Consider the following 20,827-nt stretch of genomic DNA (forward strand, 5'->3'; position numbering starts at 1 on the left):
CCAAAAAGACGCTCGACGCAACGGCAAAATTATGTAATATGCCGGCAACTGTTTCGCGAATCGCAGCAGACAGCAGCTGCGAACAGCAGTACCATGAAATTACTAATGCAAACGGCGTATGCATTTAACCTCGTTGTTTCATTTTGTAACGTGTTCTCAAACACGTGTTGTGGGTTTTAAAATGATTTGGGGGCTCTCATAGTGCGTGAAACAAAGAAAGAAGTATTGGTATTTGTTAGTTGTTTTTCAGTGATAAAAGATTAGTAGAAAAGGATAATTAGAGAGGACACGAAGAAGGAGATTGTTTTGAAACCTAACCTTACATTCGTACACACTTAATCCCATACTCTTTGACTTAAACGAACGAAATGAAGAACTTGAGAGTGTTGCAACAAAGTTACATAGAACTCAAAAATTTGGAAGCTAGTCTCGATTCCGAAGTCCTAACATCATTAACAGCAGAGATTCTTTGCTGTCTCGATAACGACGGTGGTGGGTTTTATGTGTACAAAAACAACAACGTTTACCATATCGCCACTGGAATATTCGAATATTTTCACGTTGGAAATGAAAATGTTGTCGATTCAAAGCTCGTGGGCTTCGCTTTTTGTGACAGTACGCGACAGATTTATCTGGCCTATTCTTGTGGAAGACTTTTCACCATCGAGATCGATCTCCCAGATCCACAGGCGGAATTTTCTGCGCAAATCAACGAAGGCTTGTGTGCCATAAAATTAAGCCCTGATCACGAAATTATCACACTTGTCACAGCAAATGATACCGTTATTGTAATGACATCTGGCTTTCATGTAATTACTGAGGTAAGCCACATTTCTTTTTATATTTCTAGCGGTAGCTCAAACTTTTCTACATCAGTTCTCATTTTTTCAGTTTGACTTAAATTCGACCACATTTGGAGAGAAACAATTCGTGACCGTCGGGTGGGGCAAAAAAGAGACTCAGTTTCATGGTTCGGAAGGAAAATCTGCTGCCAAAGCTAAGCCATCGTCCATAGAAAAGTCCGACTCAGACGATGGACTACCTCGAGTTTCTTGGCGAGGAGACAGCATGCTCTTTGCCGTTAGTTTTCTTACAAAGGAAACAAACATTCGATTATTCAAAGTGTTTAGCAGGGAAGGAGTCCTCCAATATACAAGCGAGCCTAGCTCAGGACTAGAAGAAAATTTAGCGTGGAAACCATCTGGAAATTTGATCGCAATCACACAGAGGTTTCCTAACAAGCATGTTGTATCATTCTTTGAAAAAAATGGTCTGAAACACAGAGAGTTCACTTTACCATTTGAGCCCAAAGAAATTATGGTTAGGATTTAAGAATAGAAAATTTTTCAACTTACACATTGTAAATATAAATTCAATTAATGCAATGCTAAACCTTATACTTTTTAGGTAAAGGATTTGCAATGGTCCACGGATTCAGATATCCTAGCAATTTGGTGCCTAAATATAAATGACGGTAGTACGCGCGTTCAGTTGTGGACTGAAAACAATTACCACTGGTACTTGAAGCAGACTATATTGTTCTCGAAGAATAATCCACTCTTGCATATATCTTGGAGTACAGTATCTGGATGTGAAAAAAAACTGCTCGTTTTAACAAAGCTAAAATATTTAGTCTACACTTTTTGTTGGACTGTTAGCCACAGTCGAGGCACAAACCAAACTGATAAAGCCCTTGTCGGAGTTATCGATGGCGATCGAGCACTTCTGACAGGTTTTAGAGACGCTGTTGTGCCGCCACCTATGGCTCACCAGGCTCTACAAATTGACGAGCCCATTAACGAAGTTGTTTTTGCACCTGAAATTCAAAATAAGGATAGCTGGATGAACTCAAATGTTTTATTCACACTGTTAGAAAATAATCAGTTGGCATTTTATAAACAGGTCAGTTTCCAACATAATTCTATCATAGCCTAAATGAACGAAATAGATCTTCGACCTTGTAATTTATTGTACTATTCGGCTTAGGTACCAAACCTTGTGGAATATGGCCATATCAAAACTTACAAAATCGAATGGGAAATACCTAATCCGATTCCAGAATCAGTGCCATATTCTATGCATCACTATTTGTGGTATAAAGAAGATACAATTTTGTGCACGGCACCACTAGGGCTCAATTCTGTACTCTGCATTATTGATATAGATGGTATCAATCCTGAAAAGAATGGTCGTCTTGTTGTGCGGTGTGTATTCGATCGAATAACATGTTTGAACAGAAATTGAAGATCAGTTTGACCCACTTCTATAATCCTTGTTTTATATTTATTTACAGAGACGTCCACACAGTTACAGGTGCTATTCAACACATTGTTTCCAGTCCTGATCCAGACCTAGTTTACATTGTTGCTGAGGGTTCTATATTAACATACAGCAGAGGCAAAGGCGTTAACCCAACAGGGATAACTCTTAATGAATCTTGCCACCAAGTGGAGGTGATCCAAGTTGATGACAAACATATTGTTTTATGCCTCAGCGAGAAGTACTGTTTATTTGTTGATGGCAAAGAAATTGCTAACAATATAACCAGCTTCTTTGTGCATACGGAATTTTTGTTATTAACCACACTCCAACATGTTTTGGTAAGCATTGCGCTGGATGGCAATGGATTCCAGAAGTTATTAACACATGATCTGACTGTTGAACCAAGAGAAGGTACAGATAACGAAAAAATGGTCTCAGGTGCGTTATTGCGTTATTTTGTAATCATATTGATTCGTTTCATTTTAATCACATTCATTGATAATAGAAAATGAATGCCAGACAGTGTAATCGAATACATTACATGATGTCACTATAGGTTTGAGTCTGAGGCGTGTAGAACGAGGATCAAAATTGATAATGGCTGTACCAAAAGATACCAGAACTATTTTGCAAATGCCTCGTGGAAATTTAGAGTGTATTCAACCCAGAGCTCTATCTCTATACGTTATTGGTACATATTTGAATGAGTTGAATTACCATGCTGCTTTTGATTTGATCCGGAAACAGAGGATTAATTTGAATTTGATATTTGATCATGATCCAGATTTGTTTATTGCAAATGCTGAAAAGTTTATTGAGGATATAAAAAATCCAAACTGGTTGAGCCTGTTTCTATCAGAATTGCAAGAAGAAGATGTTACCTCTACAATGTACTCGAGTTGTTACTCCCGCAAAGTAAAACAGAACCACATATTGAATCAAGTACCTAGTTCTACAGATAAGCTGACAATTTCTTCTGGCAAATGTGAAGAAAATTCGCCAAGTAAAAATAAGGTCGAACACGTTTGTGAACTTCTGAGAAATCATATGGAGGCAAGACTTGATGCAGACAGATTGCTGCTACCGATTCTTACTAGCTTGGTAAAAAAACACGAGGTCAAAGATTTGGAAGCAGCTCTGGTGAAAGTGAAGGCGATTAAAAAGTTGGAAAGTCAATCTGAAGCGAAGCTGCACAGTTCATCGGAAGAAGCGTTGAAATATTTGCTGTACTTAGTTGACGTTAACACATTGTTTGATATTGCCCTTGGAATGTATGATTTCGACTTGGTGATGCTCGTCGCAGCAAAATCTCAAAAAGACCCTAAGGAATACGTCCCGTTTCTAAATGATTTACGACAATTGGATGAAGATTACATGCGGTTTTCTATCGACGTACACTTGAAACGTTATGAAAGTGCTTTGAATAATATCTCAAAGTGTAAAGATCGTTTTGATGAATGTAAAATTTTGATTAAAACGCAAAATTTACATTCCAAAGCATTGAAATTGTTTAAATCAAACAGCAAAGAGTACAAAGAAATCGCTGAAATTTACGGAGAATATCTCATCGCGTCGAGAAAATTTCAAGAAGCAGCAATTATGTTTACTCGGAGTAATAATCTCGTTAAAGCTTTGAATGCTTTTAAGTTGGCTGGGGATTGGCGTGAAGCTATCGTCATTGCGCAGGAAATGAAGTTGAGGTGACAATAACTTCTCACACATTCAAATATAATTATCTAAATAGTTGACTCTTAGGATGTGATTGCATAAATTTTTATTCACACATCTTATCTGGCACAATCTATCCGGAGATTTAATACATCAGTTTCTTTAGTGTTACAGATTTGCAGTGTTTATATCAGGATTTAGTAAGGCAGTTGAAAGACACCAGAAAATATGCTGATGCTGCCATTATTTTAATGCACTATTTGCACGAACCCGAAGACACTGTTGCTACTTTGTGCGAAGGCAAGCTGTGGCACGAAGCATTGAGGATCGCTTATCAAGTAGAGCGCCTGGATATAATTGGTAAGGACATAATAACAACTTTATAGCTATGCCTAATGCGGTTTTTCAGTGACGACACTATACAATAAAAAACTATACTTTATTGTTTCAAGTAAACTTTTAATTTGCATTTATGCACCCAATTATCTAATGATACTGTAAATCTTTTGTAGAAACTCACATAAAGCCTGGTGTTCAAGAGCATGCTGACTACATGATTTCAAAAATTATTAAAAATCAAACAGATTTTATCAAGTTCAGAGAGCGATTGAGCATTGTTAGAGCCGAAAAGTCACTGAAAGAATTGCAACTAAGAGATGTTGGTGATGGAGATCACGAGTTCAACCCTATGATGGGAGACTCTGATTTGTTTAGTGACACAAGTAGCATTGCTGGATCAATGACAAGCCGTGGGTCTCAGTCTTCTAGACTATCTGGGTAAGTATTGAAATTTTTAAGCGAATTGTTTAATCGGAATAATTAGCGTGGTTACAAGTATTTCAAAACGTATTTATTGTATCAAATTAAGATATGTTGTTTAATATGATTGATGTATTGTTCTTCCACTTCTATACACAGAAAAAGTTATCGATCTAGTAAAAACAGGAGAAAACATGAACGAAAACTTCACAGTTTGCGTGAAGGCAGTATATACGAAGATTTAGCTCTAATAAGTGCATTGCATGGAATCGTAACCACAACTTACGCAGACAGAGGTAATTCACTGTCATATCACCTTCAAATATATCATGCAATCGTTTGAAAACAAATAAATGCTTCAAGCCATTACATTCGATTTCTTCCAGCGGAGATTAACTCACTCATGAGGATATTGCTGCGATTCTATAACGACGGTTGTGCAGAAAAGTTGCAAAATTCGATGGAAGAATTATTGAATCAAATTGAAAGTGGAAAACTGGAAATCTGGTCTGAGTACCTGCATAATGGTTCTGCAGATTCTGTAAGTGGCTCGATCATTTTCCTCCAGAAAATTACTTATTTACATTTTTCAAAAGTGCTGTTGCCTTGCACCTGGTGTTTCTTTTTTTATCACGATCAAGTTTCCAAAATTATCAATTGAAGGATTATTTTTGGGCCATCTTCTAACGTTACTCTTCTTAATTCGCAGGCACTGGGTACACATTTCGAAAGTTCTCAACCTGGACAAGGAGACGTACCTGAGCCATCTTTGGGTAAGGATAATTAACCGTTGACACAATAATGATTATTGATTAAAATTGTGACGTCTCTTTGAGTAATTTTTGGCTGAAGATAACATGCTTAGTGGAGATTTCAACTGTTTCAGAACCGCATTTGCGGTATCCACCTGTAGCAAATCCCAGTATCTGGCAACTCGACGTGATATCATCAAAGCCAAAGTCAATATCAAACACTTAAAAAAAAAATGGTGCTCTTAAAAAAATGGGAGTTTGAGTATTACTAAACGAACTACTGAACGTGTAAATCGCTGATTTTTTATTGAGTCAGTAATTGATTTTAAGTGATCACGGATCGAAGTGATTAAGTTTTGCTGACCCAGCAAAGAAGAAGTCGAATAATTTATTAAAGATGATATTAAGTTTTCTTTTCCGACATAAAGACAGTGATATGATTAAATTTATAAAATTTCTGGAATAAATAACCATACAATACCACAAATCGAAGCTTGGATTGATATATGATAATAATTGTGTTCAACGGTGCTCGTAGAACGGTAATTATATAATATTGCTATATCACTTCATATTTCGATAGTTTATTTATGTTTAAAAAATTATATAATACAAAGGCACGTTTCTGAATCCACCGGCAATACTAACTCACCAGATAACTATGGAACATGCAAATAACAAAGTGGTAATTATCATTTCTCAATCCTGTTCTTCGCTTCGCTTGTCCTTGTGGTTTTTAATGTGCCCGTGTCCGTAGTGATCGTGGCCATAGTGTTCGATTCCATGACTATGACCGTAGTGATCATGACCATGCCCGTAGTGGTCGTGGCCATGTCCGTAGTGATGGGGCCCGTGACCATATCCATATCCGTGACCATGTCCGTGTCCGTGTCCGTACCCGTATCCGTGATCAAAACCGTAAGGAGACGGTGGGAAAAAATTACCATGAAATTCACCGTGCGACGAGTGAGGGAAATGAGAATGAACCGGGAAAGGTACGGGAACTGGAACGACCTGCGGATCAAGGTAAATAATAGTTAGACTTTAGCTCGAAATGCGTTATTTCGATTCTGTGATACCGAAATGATACTTTAGGTGAAAGTGTTTGGCGTCAGTGGTCTAAATTAATTTTATGCCTGGGTGAAGATTATATACATAAAAATATTTGCGAACCGCTAAATAAAGTCAACATGGCCGCCGTCGGTACGCTTGCAATTTTTTTGGAGTTTACCGTTGTTTTCAATAATCACTAGTTATCGAGCGCTCTTTTACGAGAAACAAAATTACGGCAAGACTAGTCTGGCCATAATCACATCTTTCTTGAAAGCCTACGAGCTGTGAATTTAAACCGTGAAACTAACGTGCTATACACACGTCATATACACTTCACCCACTAACGAACGACGCACATACTTTTAGGCGTCCAAAATTCTCAAATTTTCATTAATTAAGTTCGCTCGGGTACAAGTGACGATCTTACCTGGGGAACGGGAACCGGAACAGCGACCGGTTTGTGTATAATTTTTTCTACCGGAACCGGAACTTCGACTGGTACATGGTAGGGTTTGTCTACGTAAACCGGGACCTTTTCCCGGACGTAAACCGGCTGCGGGACCGGAACAGGCTTTTCTAGTATCACATGTTTCGTTATGTAGACTGGATACGTTTTGAGGATCGGCTTTGTGTGAACATTCAAAAGCGGCACGTGCGGTTTGTAGATCTGTAGATGATTGTGGTTCCACCTAATTAGTACCGAAGTAATGATCAGTTATGGTTGTAGCTCACTGTTATGCAACGGGACTAATTGGGAAAGGAATAATTATAGTCAGAATGAAGAAACTCATCGACGGTTCTAATCTCGTCCAAGTACAATCATTGTCCGACTAATAATCTGGTTTAAGGGATCGATTCTGCCCGTTTCCATTTGTTTGTATTCAGTTTGTGTCTAGAAAAAAAAAACCCTGGCTCGCAATGAGTTAGAATGTTGTACGCAAATCACATCAATCATTCTCTGATTTACCGTACACCAATTAGTTACTCGTCGATTTATTTGGTCAATTTATTATTTGGGATCGGCTTATACGTTGAACTCATATATCGCGAATATCTTCAATTCTCGAAAGTAAAATATGTTCTGCTTTGAGATTGAACTTTGCGAAACTGAAATCCGTCGTTTTCAAGTAGGAGCACATCCGCCACCGATATGTTCATTTCCAAAAAGTGTTAATTTCATCGAAGAAGCTGTGCGTTCTACAATTGAATGCGAATCATAAAATTTAAGCCGTTGTGGCCAGATTTTGAGTCGACAAGTTTGAGCGTGAAAAAATGAGGGAAAAATGGTAATACCGAAATTCGTTTCATACCCTTCGAAGTGTTGCTTGTGGTAGTCAAACCCGATCGACGGTACTTTTATCGGCTTCCATGGAGTTTCACCTGCTGTCCAAGGTTGACCGTGCCCGTAAGAATATGGGTTTCCTATTCCGACCCAACCATCGTTGAGGATTCCTCTTTTCCGTTGCTTCTGTTCTTCCGGATCCGCTGTTAGGGCGAAGCCATACAGAAGGGCGTTCAGTACCTGAAACAGGCCGGTGGTAATTTAATCCACAATTCATTGATTGACACGGATTTTTACGTATCGATACTGGTTTAATCAAAGTGAATCTGACGCTTAATTGTTGTAACTTTCGGTTCCCGTTAACAATTCCCATTTACGTATCCTTTTATTATTTCATTATTGTAAATTTTGGATTTTTTTTTTTTGTCTGCAGTCAAGAAGTCGACCAAAGTCTTACAGATCAAAAATGATCGAGATCAAGCCGATCGTGACATCATCGACTGAATCCTTACCAAGACCTTCAGCATTGTATACGACGCTCGGCGGTCTAGTTCGGTTTGTGCAAGCTGGAGACATTGGTAGCTTTTATATTTGCCAAGGAGTGGTCCATTTCCTACAGAGATCCCAATTGACCGGTTAAGACATGCGGTATACGTATTCTCCAACAGCGTTTTACGGACATCCTGCATTTCCGTAATGGATATCCACTTCATGGCCGGGTATCGAATGGTGGGATAAATCTCCGATCTAGTTTTGCAAGCTATACTAGATAATGAATCGATCTACTGCTTTCCTTCCCAATGTTACTCACAGTTACATTGCGAGTCGATACTAAGTGATCTCGCGTCAAGTTCATCTCTAGCTTTCATTCGGGGTTTGAATAGTTAATTTACGCAATAACGTGTGTTTTCTTAACACGTGTTGGCCACACCGTGAATGGTTTATCAAAGGTGCGTTTGACAGTTAACGTTTTAATATTTATGGATGGTTTTACTGATGCGGAAAGGTTGGATTCGTTATTCGTCGATTATGGAATAAAAGCATGGATTTTTGAAGCAATTGCGCTCATCATTTGGTGTCAATGTTCTCAAATTAATTTTAGAATGATTGGGCCCCGCAGTAAAACAAATAAACAATCACATTCAAAAATTAGTAAGACTAAAACAATCATGCAAAAAATTCCAACACTATTATTTGCGCCAATCATATATGGTGAACAAAAAAAAAAAGGAATGACTATGCAATAAAAATGAATCTGAACCAAATTGACCAATAACACAATTAGCTAAGACAACGACAAACAAAGAAAAGGTTTCTTAATTAAATAGTTTTTAATCCGATTCGAATTTTTTTCTTTTTCATATTAATCCTGAACGGTCGATTATTGAGCATCAAAAAGTGATTTTCCGTTAGGCTTACCTATAATTCAGCTCATAAAATTACATATAGACTGCCAAGTTAAACTTTGTCATTATTATCTCGGACTAACGATTAATCCATCCTATAATGAAAGATTCCCATTTTACCTGTCAACCAAATCACATCTGACGAAATTAACGCTACGTTTGTTTTATTGTCGGTCGATAAAATTAGATATATCTTCCACTGCCTTTCGAAGCTTATGTACAGAAATATCCACGAAGTGAATAACGAGCCTAAGTGACGTGACTGACTAATTCCGCCTGTTAATTATACGATCATGGAGGTATTTCATCGCCCACTAACCTACTTCCGGGTTTATTATGCGACGTGGTGTCTTTCACATCCGGTGAAACTGTACAATAATTTATCATTCATTCGTTAAAATGATAACGTAGTTCCACATCCGTTATCGGTTTTCTGCAGCATCAATTTTCTCGGTATATTGCAAGTAAGTTCCCTCAGGGGTTCGCAGGAAATTAAAAGAAAACAACAATTCCGTCCGGCGCGTGTTTGTTCCAAGTACTCCTTCGATACATACCATGCAAAGCCTTTCGCCATTGATGTAAGCAAACATAATATGCGCATCGTTCTCTTCACCCTCAATGTTCCAAAATAAAATATAAAGCTTGATCAAAGAAACCTGCTGCGTTTGGAATAAAGAGCGCTGGTCTCAGGCAGCAAACTTGATGACTGCTTCGTTAAGTGGGTGCGAATGTATACGACAAACCTGAACGTAGGTACCTTCCGCGTAGGGAAATACAGGAACTTTCCTTGCTTTCGTTTTCTAATTCCAAACCCCGTCAAGTTGATCGACGGGTCTGCGTCGAAGGCGAGTGCAACTAGTGCGTTTCATTTTTGCAATATCACTTGCGACTTCCGTGCTTGAATTCTTTATATGATTTCCGGAAAAAATTCGTTTCTTTTTTTACAGTCGGTGCAACTTTCGTTAAATATACTTATGACGTGAAAAAATGAACCATCCTGTAGTCAGACGGTCATAATGACGAATAAAATTAATAAAGCGCATCGATTTTTAATCAATCAACCTCTTTAATTGACTTTCTTGCAAAAGTGTGAGAAACTGTACTGGAAAATCGAGAGTATTTGTTCGCATTCTTAACGAGTTGCAGTCGCTGTCGTAACTCGCATTGCAATTCGTAAGTGCATCGTGCATTATGATATGTACAGTACATGCGATTAGAAGTTGCGCCGCGTGGGCGGTTCGCCGTAACGGAAAAGAAACGCACTTTTGGCCGGCACCCAGGATTAGAAATAGCGAAAGTTAATCAAATCGAATCGAATTGATTTGGTCGTCGGTGTCTTCCGGACAATTTTCACCGCCGTATAAATACACCGGGGACAACAATGACTCTCATCACATTTCACGGTTGTTTCTCGTACCGCGAACGCTGTGGTGGTGTGGCTTGTTTCAAGAAAATATGAAGTTTACTTGGGTAATTGAATAAAATAATTAAAAAATAAATAACAATAAAACAAATTTCTCTGCATTTGGATCAACCGGCGAATCACGGCTCAGCGTATAATTTTATAAACTAAAAAAAATTTATATGTATCTTGCAGGAGATTTGCGGAGTGCTTTAGTTTTGAATTCTCTGATCTGAAGCTGCACGATCTGTGATCGATATAAACGTTTTTCCTGCTCTTGGTATTACCGGAACGACTAAAATCGCGAGAAGAAGTGAGGGATATTTGTCAGAATTTCGTTGGAAAAAAGCGAAATTTATACGCGCGTAAAAATCGTTTTATTTATAGTTATGTGAATTAAAAGTAACGAACTTCCCACAGGGGAGGACTTATTGGATTATTCTCGTTAGCAAATCTGGAGGTTAATAACGTGAATTTGTGCTAACGATTGTACATGAATCTCTGAAAAGTTTGTATAAAAAAAAAAAAACCGTCGAAAATCCGATCAACGGTTTAACTTTGATGGCCTTTCAGAGCCGACGTAATTCCGACCGACGAGAAAAAAACCAAAAATGGTCTTATTGTACAAGTTACTACGTAACTAAAATCCGTAACTATTTTTGTTTTTTTATCATAACAGATCAACATCGGGTACAAAATGAGAATCAGTTCTATAGCTGTAACTAGAAAAACTACAGTACGTGCAGCTTACGCTATATTCTTCTCGAATACAGTCACTCGTAGAATATTTTCGTGTAACTATTGCGTTAATTTGATGTTCATGAATTATTCGCCGGAAAGAATGTTTATTACTACTAAAAAATGTAGTAAATATTTGCTCGCCACAAGTTTTCTTGCGATTCCAATAACGTTTGAATCGTTAATAAGTAACGGTAACCATTACGCGATAATTGCTTGGTATAACTATGTGGAATAAAAAAATTTCTCATTGCACGTCAGCAGAAAACAGTTATGACAGATTATTTCCTTTCACTCTCTGCTAAACTACAGGTGTTGTGCCTGACCTTGACAGCGACCTTGGTCGCCGGGGTGGAAAGACATGAGAAACACAGTCGGAAGGGGGTGAAAAAACACGGAAAACGAGGTGTATTCGAGCTGGGATATGGACTTCCGCAGCAAAGTGGTCCAGCGTCAGTTTATGGTCCACCTGCAGCAGAGCCTGCGCCAATCTATGAAAATCCGGCACCTATCCTTCAGCCGGCTCCATCCCCGCCTCAACCCGCGGGACATCCGGTTCCGGTGCATTTTCAACCCTTGCCGGTACCTCGTCCCGTTGGTGAGTAAAAACCATTGGCGTGAAAAATGGAGGATTTTTTGAGAAACTATAAAAGCAAGCTTTTGTTTTTTGTTAATTCAAAAGTGATCATACGTTTTTGTCAATTTTATTTGTCGAATAAATGTACGATTGTCAAGCTACGATAATTTCCCTAACAAATCAAAGAAAAACAAATTGGTAGTAAAATAAGAAACATTAATTTCAGATCGTTTTAAGTTGGTCATATATCGAGTACTTACTTGTCAAATTATTATATTATATTAGGAAAATCTCTTTAGATTTTTAGAAATAAAAAATTCCGAACCTAGCAACGAAAGCTTGGATATCGATGCTTTGTTTCAAATCACATCGGATTGGTTAAAAATCTAATATATTGGTTCGATTTCTCTCTAAAATTACTCGTATTATTCAGGAAACTATTTTGCACAGTCCAACTATAAAGTAACTTTGTTTTATTACGTTGGTGTTGTTGAATATTTAGTTTTTTGTGAAGATCGTATCGGTGTTGTGATTTGTATAGACAAATAGCAATATTGATTTGATTGTTGTGAAAAAAAATCTCGACCAGAGAATTCGTAAAAAATAGTTCTTTCAACAAAACAAACCATTTTAAAAATTATTTGAACCAACATATCGGTATGCAAGGTCATAATTTCAGTGTTATTTGCGGCATTTTAAGGAAAATATTCGGAGTGCGAGTATCGCGTAATCAAATTAAGAAAAAGTATCGATTTTCAACTCGCCAACCTTTTCCAGTAACCCGACTCCGTGGTGAGTTTGGTCATAATTGATCAAAAGTATACATACCGACAAATAGGAGGAAGCAACTTGAGATCCCATATTTTAATTAGAAAGAGGGCTTGTATACATACGCTTTGTTGGTTGGAATATTGCCAGATCTATTATCCTATACTGGAAAAATGAATCCTTCAAACTCTCGTCTTTAGACAAAATTTAGCGAGCAGCTAATTAGTTATGTCGATACCATTCCTGTTAGACAACTGTTGCAATTATTTTTTTTTCGTGTCAAAAAACGCACCTATTTTTTACGATTTCAAAACTCTCATAACTCGTCAGAAATGAAACCCGAAAATGAAACGTAAAAATACGAGGATTAAACCCATAACGTTATCGTACAATAGTCATGCATTTTCGGCAGTACCGATGCATAAATTCGCAACGTTATATGACGGAATTCTCTGAAATTCAGTATAATTGTAACACAACGTTAAAATAATTTAATTTTTCAAATTCATTTCAGCTTTCGTAAATACTTCAAATTTACAAAATTGATATTACACTTCTCACCTTATTCCCTCTAAGATAAGACTTTCTATAATATTTCGATTCTCTTCCAGGTCACCCGCTTCCCATAGCAGCTCCAGTGGGACTTCCGGCGATTCCAAATTTTCCGGCTCCTGCACCGGTAGTCGCGCATCCGGTTCCTCAGCCGGTTCCCGTCGGTGTCCCGATTATCCAAACAGTGACAAAACACGTCGGTGTTCCGGTTCCCGTGCACGTCGACAGGCCAGTCGCAGTTCCCGTCGCCGTTCCTGTTCCCAGGCCGTATCCCGTCCACATCGAGAAGATTGTCCACGTTGAGAAGCCGGTGCATTATCCTGTCCACGTCGACAGACCGGTAGCCGTTCCATTCGCTGTTCCCGTCCTGAAACCCTATCCGGTCGAGAAATACGTCCACGTTGACAGGCCGTATCCGGTCCACGTTGCGGTTCCGGTTCATATACCGAAACCGTATCCTGTTCCCGTTGCGATTCACACGAAGCATTGGAAACCGGTTGCACAATACGGCTGGTAGACTACTGCAGCGTGTTTTTCCTTCTTACCCTGAAAAGTTGTTGGTTTTTTTTTTGTTGTTTTTTTGGTATATTATTAGAATTAGACAGCTTCTTGCTCTATGGGTCCGACGATTTTATTGAGGATGAATGAGACTGGATGAATCAGAAACTAGGAAAGGAGAAAAAATCTGTTGAAACGTTTATTCGCATCAATGATGGTGCACGAATAACAATGTCGCCACTATGTAGTAAAAATATTTTAGAACAAATTTGTATGAACGAAACTGAGGTACCAACGATTTGAGAAAAGGTTTTATAATTAGAGCATTGAAAACGATTGATCTCTAGTGTTTTCGATCCGGTTTTAATTCTAAAAAATAAGTTAAAAAATATAAGAACTCCGTAAAAAACATCAGAGTTTAATTATTTTTGACGTATCCATGTTAAAACTTTTCCTCAAATTGTTGATATCTTAGCTCGTATTATTCGAATTTTCTCAGATTTATTATCTTATTACAAATTAGGGATGTTGTTTCATTCGCGTTCACCATTATTGGCACAAATAACAGTGTCGGAGTTTTTTTGAATGTTTATATTCTCTTTTCCTCACCTTTGATCTAGACGGTGAAGGTTGTTCACTCTCAATCGCCATGTTCAAACGTACTGCACTAATTCTCTTCTACACGTAGATCCGTTGCTATTTGTCTTTCCGTAATCCACTAGTTAATTGTAGCTGGTCTGCAACGCGGTATTTATTTCGTGTGGCTGGAGTATTGCAATCAGAAGGGATGATCGATCGCCTCACGGTTGACAACCCTCGACGGCCCGAGCCGGGGTTAATACTTTAGAGGGATGAGGCGCTTTGACTCGACCAGCTTATTTCACCCGCTGAAGAATCAATCGACTGCGGCTTTAACAGTAGGTCATTCGTTGATCAAGGTCTTGCGCTAATAGATTGGCTTTTGTACCTATAGTGATATTGGATTTTTAAACTAATTTCAAACTATCGGTAGCGATCTTGAATTGATTCGATACACTACGCTTTTGCAGCGTTCCTTGAGTTGGTGCAGGGATACTTACAATTTTTATATATATAATATATATATACATGTATACTCGATGCTTAATTTGAAAAGGTCTCCTCAGCCGAGATATTGTGTAGGTACGAAACATCGTGCTAAGCTTGTAAGCCGAATTTTCATTACGGTTTAATTGATCAAGTTTACAATATTTGTGTTGCACCGGTTTCAAGATTCTCACGTAACATGTTAGTACATGTCTGGATGTCCGTCGTTATACAAATTTTTCTTTATTAATTGGAAGAGACTGAATTTGATTCAACGGTTAAACACACAGTTGAACAGAAGTTGGTATACAATATTCATTGACAATGTGTACAATGTACATATATATAACCATGTACAAATATATTTTACATTTTTATATCTATCCAGTATTCGTAATCATACGTGTTTGTGTGTATATAGGTATGTATATTATAGACCGGTAAGTTTAAATATAACTTGCATATTTGTAAAAAGAAAAATTGAACAATTGCTGTTTTATGTTTATAAAAAAAAAAAAACCGGGGCAACTGTCCCTGTTATATTATTATAGAATCTTATTGGTATAGAATCGAAGAAAACTTACGATCAGTCGCATAGCCTCCAGGTCGAATATTTATTAATTATTGAACACTGTGAATACACAACCGATCTTGTCTTTACGCATTGCGAATTTTTTTTGCCACTTCGATATCAGAAAACATAATTGGAAACAATTCTGCAGCTTTTTCTTCGCGACTACCGTCGTCGTGTCTGGAGGTACCGGGTTGCGAGCGTCTAGAAGTACTGCGCATGCGCGGCGGCGAGAACCGCGCGCCGATCGCGGGAGCTCGAGCGGCGCAGAAGCGAGCACCGTCACTCGCGACTCGGGGTCTGAACCGAGCGGTACGTCGGACAAGTTCGTCTCTGTCGAGCGAAATTCGCAGTGACCCTTCCGCACGTCGCACACGAATAATGATAATATAGATAATATTCTTCTTATAGTTTACGTCCCTTTTCCAGTCTCGAAACGTTTACGAATTTTAGTTTTCAATATATTCTAGCCACTGGCTCAGAGTCGTGTTAAAAATTTTTGAATTCTTTATTATGCTATTTCACCTTGATCTTGACGATCCGGAACTATTACAAACAGGATCCAGCTCTTTACTTATTATCCACGGTGCATATAAAACTACGCATGACAAGTGCGATTGAAAAATAAACCAATTTTTGAAATCATTCTTCTATTATCGGTTCAAAAATTTTGCGTCAAGAAGGGCAGAGTACCAAAATAGTAATGGATTAGAAATTTTTACTATGAAATTCGAAAACTTGAATATTATTCAACGTGCTGCTACAACTCTTCCATTTTTTTAAAAGTACCGAAGAAGTATCAAACAAAGCTTCCGCTAGTGAAAATTTTAGAGCTGTAAAAAGATCATCGGCGATTCCTTCTTGGCTGCGAAGCTCGGCTTCCTTCGTTCAATTGCGTTTGAAATGAAAGATCTTGGGTAACAGCACAGCTTCGCTCGCGCAAGCGTCCGATCGCGTTAAGGGAGTTCTAAACATACGAGAATTAACATTCAGTTTCCGATAAAATTTGGCAATTCAATATATTTACGTATTTCAATTCAATTTCAATTCAAAATTTTGTATCGCTTCACGGGATTGTTTACGAGATACAAGCAAATATGTCCTCGCTCATTTCACACGTATTCTTACGGAGGAATGGCCACGAGAATTGAAGTCATCGATTAAATTTGTAACAAAGTGGCATTGATATTTCGTTGAAATATTTTTTGGCAGTAGAAGCAAATTATTTAAAAATAATGTATACATGTCTGAGGTTGTATCCAGCTGTGCGGGTCATAAGAGGTTGTGACGTGGCAACAAAGCATCGCATACGTAAAACATGAAATTGCTGTATTAGAGTTACTTTTCGTCTATAAATTCAAAACTGAAAAAAAAAAAATGTATTTTATGCATGACAGGTCTTGAAAGTATATATTATAAAGTAAATATTCGAAGCTTTCACAATAACGTGATGCAACGAAATTTTGACTAGCCACGTAACACCGTTAAAACTTCCTTAATACCTCGCGTCTGGCTCGCTTTTTGCGTGTGCGTCTACATTCTTCCATCCGGTTCTTCCGGTGGAAGATGTCGAGACCGCATTACCACGTCCTAGGATTATCCCTCGTAGGCTTCCACGGACTCTTGGTCGGGGCCCAAGCGGCTTGTCCGCATTACGGAGCTCACGGGTCACTGAGAGCCAAGGGAAACACTTTCGTCTTACTCTCTCGTCCCCTTCTCTCACCTTCCTCGCGTGTGCGATTTATTCGTAACCATTAGGTGGATAAGTCCCTTATCGTATATTAACGATTCTTACGAACTTGATTCTCACTTCTCTGACACAATGAAAGAAAGAATTACTACACTGACAACGAGTTAAATAGTTTAACGCTGAAGCGTGTACGGTAAATAAATAACTTGTTCGAATCGAGGGAAATAGATTACATGGCATATGAACAATGGAATTTGATTTCGAAACGTAACTTTAGAATTGTTAATCCATTGTAGGTTGGAGCGATTGTGGTTTTTTACATACTGATATCGAATTCTTGTACATGATTTACTTTTTAAAATTTGAGGAAATATACTCTCTAAATTGACGAAAGACACATCGGTGGACGTTGAAGTTCTACTTAATAAATAACCGGAGAGTGAAACGTAATTAAGATGCGCATTCCCGCAATCCGAGTGAATTCACTGCTATTTAAAGTAATAATAATTCTTCGCAAAGTTTAATAACGCGACGTTGGATAAATATCTGTATAGATATACCCCGTATTTATTCTTCATTAATCTAGGGCCTAATCGTATTTCTATAATATCCAATTATAAGTTTACTTGTTGATGGGAAGATAAATTTTACCCAAGCTAGTCTTATTTACGCTTCAGTAAAATCGACGCGGCTAATCCCGTTCTTTCTAAATTCTCGGTCACCTTCATTTGTCCGCAAAAACAAACGTTCCACACGTTCGACGCCGAGCAGTTTTGTTAAATGATCAGTTAGACCTTAATAATAAAGAGATATTACCAATTTGAAAAGATATTTTATAATAAGAACAGCTCCAAAAGCCCAAAAGTCAAGATAGAAATAAACAAGAATAAAAAAAAATGCTATGAATGTGATCGGATGCTGCTAATTTGGAAAGTCAAGCTAGCAAGGTTTATTTTACACATATATTTTCTTCCAGGTCCAGCAGTCGGGATCGTTGAATAACACATGTAACACGGACAGGTTTAATTACGACGTTATACCGGGAGCCTCGAATTATGCATGATATATCTGGTAAACCTGTGATCTCGGAACTTTCGTTTAATGAAAGCTGCGCGCACCGAATTAGTTGCTTTATCGCTGGAATGAAGAGCATGAAATATTTGTGAATCTTGTTTATTTTGATTGGATTGCTCGTTTCCTCAGAACGTTTACATGACTCGAGTTTAATGCTACTGTATAAAACTACAACAAACGTTTTGTAAAAACATGAAATTTCACCCACGTGATGTGATAATTTTCATGAGAACATACGCAATTTTGTATCCTATTTGAATCTGTTGCCATCGGTAGAATGTTCTCAGATACTTATATATAGTTCCGATAAAGTTGGAAATAAGTGTTTTCAGAAACTTTTATGCTTCACCATATTGATCCGTCAAACTTAGTAGCATAGATTCCATAGTCATCGTAGTGTATATGTAATTAACAAAAGTTGTTATTCCCATACAAATCAGGATTTCATCGTTGAACTCGTTAAATCCGTTACTGACATCACTTGTGTATAATTCTTTTATTTTTGATTTTTTTAAAAAGTAGTAATACTCTACTTATTCGTCTGTACGAAATCGTCAATAGATAGCACAAAACTTGATATTTCTTTTCGATTTTTCTGTCTTTTTTAGGGGCATCCATTATTCGAACATTTCGATCATTCGTTTTCGTGCCGCAAGAACTCCGGGCTAGCCTTTCGAGAGTATGCAGTGAGCATTGAATTTACGTTTTATCGAATACTAATCGGAAGGTCTTTCAAGGTAGTTTCCAGGGAAATTCACTTATCTTACGTACATCGATTCACGATTAAATTGCACCGACGCCTCGAGAAAAATGAAGCAAAGCGGAGAAACGAATATTGTGAACGAATACGTAGTGAAATATTGTTTGTCCGATAACACGTCAAGGTTCTCCCATTGTATCGAAATCGAAGGTGATACAGTAATTAGTTGTAGTAACAGTTGCGGTATGCTAGGAATTCCATGGTCGTCTGTATTTATTTATTATAGTCTATATTTATTTAGTCTTCTCGTACCTTTGAATATTCGATATGAACAACGGCCACTCATCGTATCGCTATTTACAGACCTGTGCAAAAATCTTACAAAAGAATGGTATATTCAAATCGAACTGTTCTTGGAGCTCGCCTACAATTATTCTCAAGGCTTTTGAACAACTTTAATCTGCTACGTGAAGTGTCTATACGCACTGCACGTTTATACACATTTGAACAGTGCTAATATACTATTTACGACAAGTAAACTTGTGGAAAAATTCAAATTCAAGATAAACTCGAGAACAAACGTCCTGATCACGCCTACAATAAATATTCCAACCACTCTTGGTATTTTGTAAAATGAAACGAAGGTGGTAACGTAACTTATACCGGGTAACTATAACCCATGTCGAATCGTTCAGTGATCGCGTTCCGGAGTCACATTAAAGTGATTATATGACTTGACTTGACTTGACTAAAGTGATTATGATTCGGTAGGTCTGCATTAGCGATAATTCTTTTCCTCGCTGGTAGGCAACCCAACATACTGTGACATTTACTTGAAAACACCTGGTATAATTGAATATTATCAGTCGTCGTTACTTAAAATTAAGCAACCGTTTTGGGTATTTTGAAATGGTAGATGATACGTTCTTGTAAATAGCTTCGTATGATTTTATAATCATATTTTGTATCAAAATTTTGGAAAATACCATTAAGAATTTATGTGGAAACATTGAATAAAGAAAAATACCGATCACTCGTATTGCTTGTTATATAATTGTTATTTGTGGTCGGTATCGTCGAAACAAAAATGATCGGACGGCCATTTCTCGACAGCGAAAGGAGTCCGGAGGCTCATGTCCAACGTACTTCTTTTATCGTTCGATAGGTGTGACGAAATTAAGTTGCGAGGTTGTATAATCGAAAATCAATACGTGTCTTGTACTTTTTCCACTTAATTTATTACCAACGATCTACTTATAAATAAATATTTCAACATATTCAATTTAAAACTAAAACAATCTGTAATAAAAATTATTTGTAGGTAACACAAGTAGTTTTTTTTTCATGAAAATTAATAAACAGCTAACCGTGCGTGACCAAATCGAAATTATTTCCACGTCTGCGTAAAAACAGATTGAGACGAACGACGTTCAAAGAGAGGAAAAAAGATTAATAATCAAAATAGTAGGTACAGAAGCAAGAGAAGTTGAAAATAATAAAAAATTATTTCCTCAAAAGTTCTTATTCGCCGCAGGAACTTCGCAGAGGATATGTATAAGATATTAAAATGCTGAAGTTTTACACGTTTCTCAAGGATCACGCGTATGTACATATATAGAAACGTTTATCCACAAGTTTCGTCCACTCCTATACTACACACTATATACTATATAAATATACACGCGAATGTTACGGTACCTACATAAAACAAAAGTTACGTCATGTTATTGGAAAACTTTCGATTTTTAAACATATCTGCGTGTGTGTCACTAAAATTGCTTACACTAAAACTATATGCATATACAACAAACATATACACGTACATGCGATAAGAATTATACCTATTTCTAATTTACAACGTAGAAGTAAAGAGAGAGAGAAAAAAAAACAAAATTCAACACACGAAATATTATGTATAATATATCGCAGCAGCGTGACTGCGGCGCTTCGTTCGGCACATCGCGTTGCTTTATGATAAATTCAATACATGTGTACAATATAAATTATAAA

The 20,827-nt window shown here is 37.5% G+C and overlaps 2 protein-coding genes across 6 annotated transcripts; both read left to right on the forward strand.

The window, feature by feature from the left end:
• The first annotated feature begins 107 nt into the window (after positions 1–107).
• LOC124308178 (putative elongator complex protein 1) lies at positions 108–5,723 on the forward strand. Its single transcript, XM_046770621.1, has 12 exons — positions 108–821; positions 892–1,320; positions 1,408–1,902; positions 1,987–2,204; positions 2,294–2,700; positions 2,819–3,962; positions 4,097–4,290; positions 4,443–4,707; positions 4,849–4,985; positions 5,076–5,230; positions 5,399–5,462; positions 5,576–5,723. The coding sequence occupies exons 1-12, from the start codon at positions 369–371 to the stop codon at positions 5,665–5,667; spliced, it is 4,053 nt and encodes a 1,350-aa protein (XP_046626577.1). The 5' UTR covers positions 108–368; the 3' UTR covers positions 5,668–5,723.
• A 145-nt stretch (positions 5,724–5,868) lies between these two features.
• LOC124308185 (zinc finger protein 512B-like) lies at positions 5,869–15,442 on the forward strand. 5 transcript variants are annotated; one of them, XM_046770640.1, is made up of 4 exons: positions 5,869–5,983; positions 8,210–8,505; positions 11,635–11,920; positions 13,279–15,442. In XM_046770640.1, the coding sequence occupies exons 2-4, from the start codon at positions 8,473–8,475 to the stop codon at positions 13,734–13,736; spliced, it is 777 nt and encodes a 258-aa protein (XP_046626596.1). In that variant the 5' UTR covers positions 5,869–5,983; positions 8,210–8,472; the 3' UTR covers positions 13,737–15,442. The 5 variants fall into 5 exon arrangements, with proteins under 5 accessions (XP_046626596.1, XP_046626595.1, XP_046626594.1 ...); XM_046770641.1 differs by lacking the exon at positions 5,869–5,983 and adding an exon at positions 6,431–6,467; XM_046770639.1 differs by lacking the exon at positions 8,210–8,505 and having other exon boundaries at positions 5,927–5,983.
• The last annotated feature ends 5,385 nt before the right edge of the window (positions 15,443–20,827 follow it).

This window comes from Neodiprion virginianus, chromosome 6 (assembly GCF_021901495.1).
Source record: "Neodiprion virginianus isolate iyNeoVirg1 chromosome 6, iyNeoVirg1.1, whole genome shotgun sequence".
In the NCBI taxonomy this organism is placed as follows: domain Eukaryota; kingdom Metazoa; phylum Arthropoda; class Insecta; order Hymenoptera; family Diprionidae; genus Neodiprion; species Neodiprion virginianus.

What these genes read in the sequence shown, in the direction of transcription:
- LOC124308178 (XM_046770621.1), top strand. Translation starts at nt 369, where the DNA reads ATGAAGAACTTGAGAGTGTTGCAACAAAGTTACATAGAACTCAAAAAT. An exon ending in GCGCAGGAAATGAAGTTGAG is followed by an intron (nt 3,963 to 4,096) that starts GTGACAATAACT and finishes CAGTTTCTTTAG; the next exon opens with TGTTACAGATTTGCAGTGTT. An exon ending in AGAGCGCCTGGATATAATTG is followed by an intron (nt 4,291 to 4,442) that starts GTAAGGACATAA and finishes AATCTTTTGTAG; the next exon opens with AAACTCACATAAAGCCTGGT.
- LOC124308185 (XM_046770638.1), top strand. Translation starts at nt 6,225, where the DNA reads ATGACTATGACCGTAGTGATCATGACCATGCCCGTAGTGGTCGTGGCC. An exon ending in GGAACGACCTGCGGATCAAG is followed by an intron (nt 6,468 to 11,634) that starts GTAAATAATAGT and finishes GCTAAACTACAG; the next exon opens with GTGTTGTGCCTGACCTTGAC. An exon ending in GCCGGTACCTCGTCCCGTTG is followed by an intron (nt 11,921 to 13,278) that starts GTGAGTAAAAAC and finishes ATTCTCTTCCAG; the next exon opens with GTCACCCGCTTCCCATAGCA.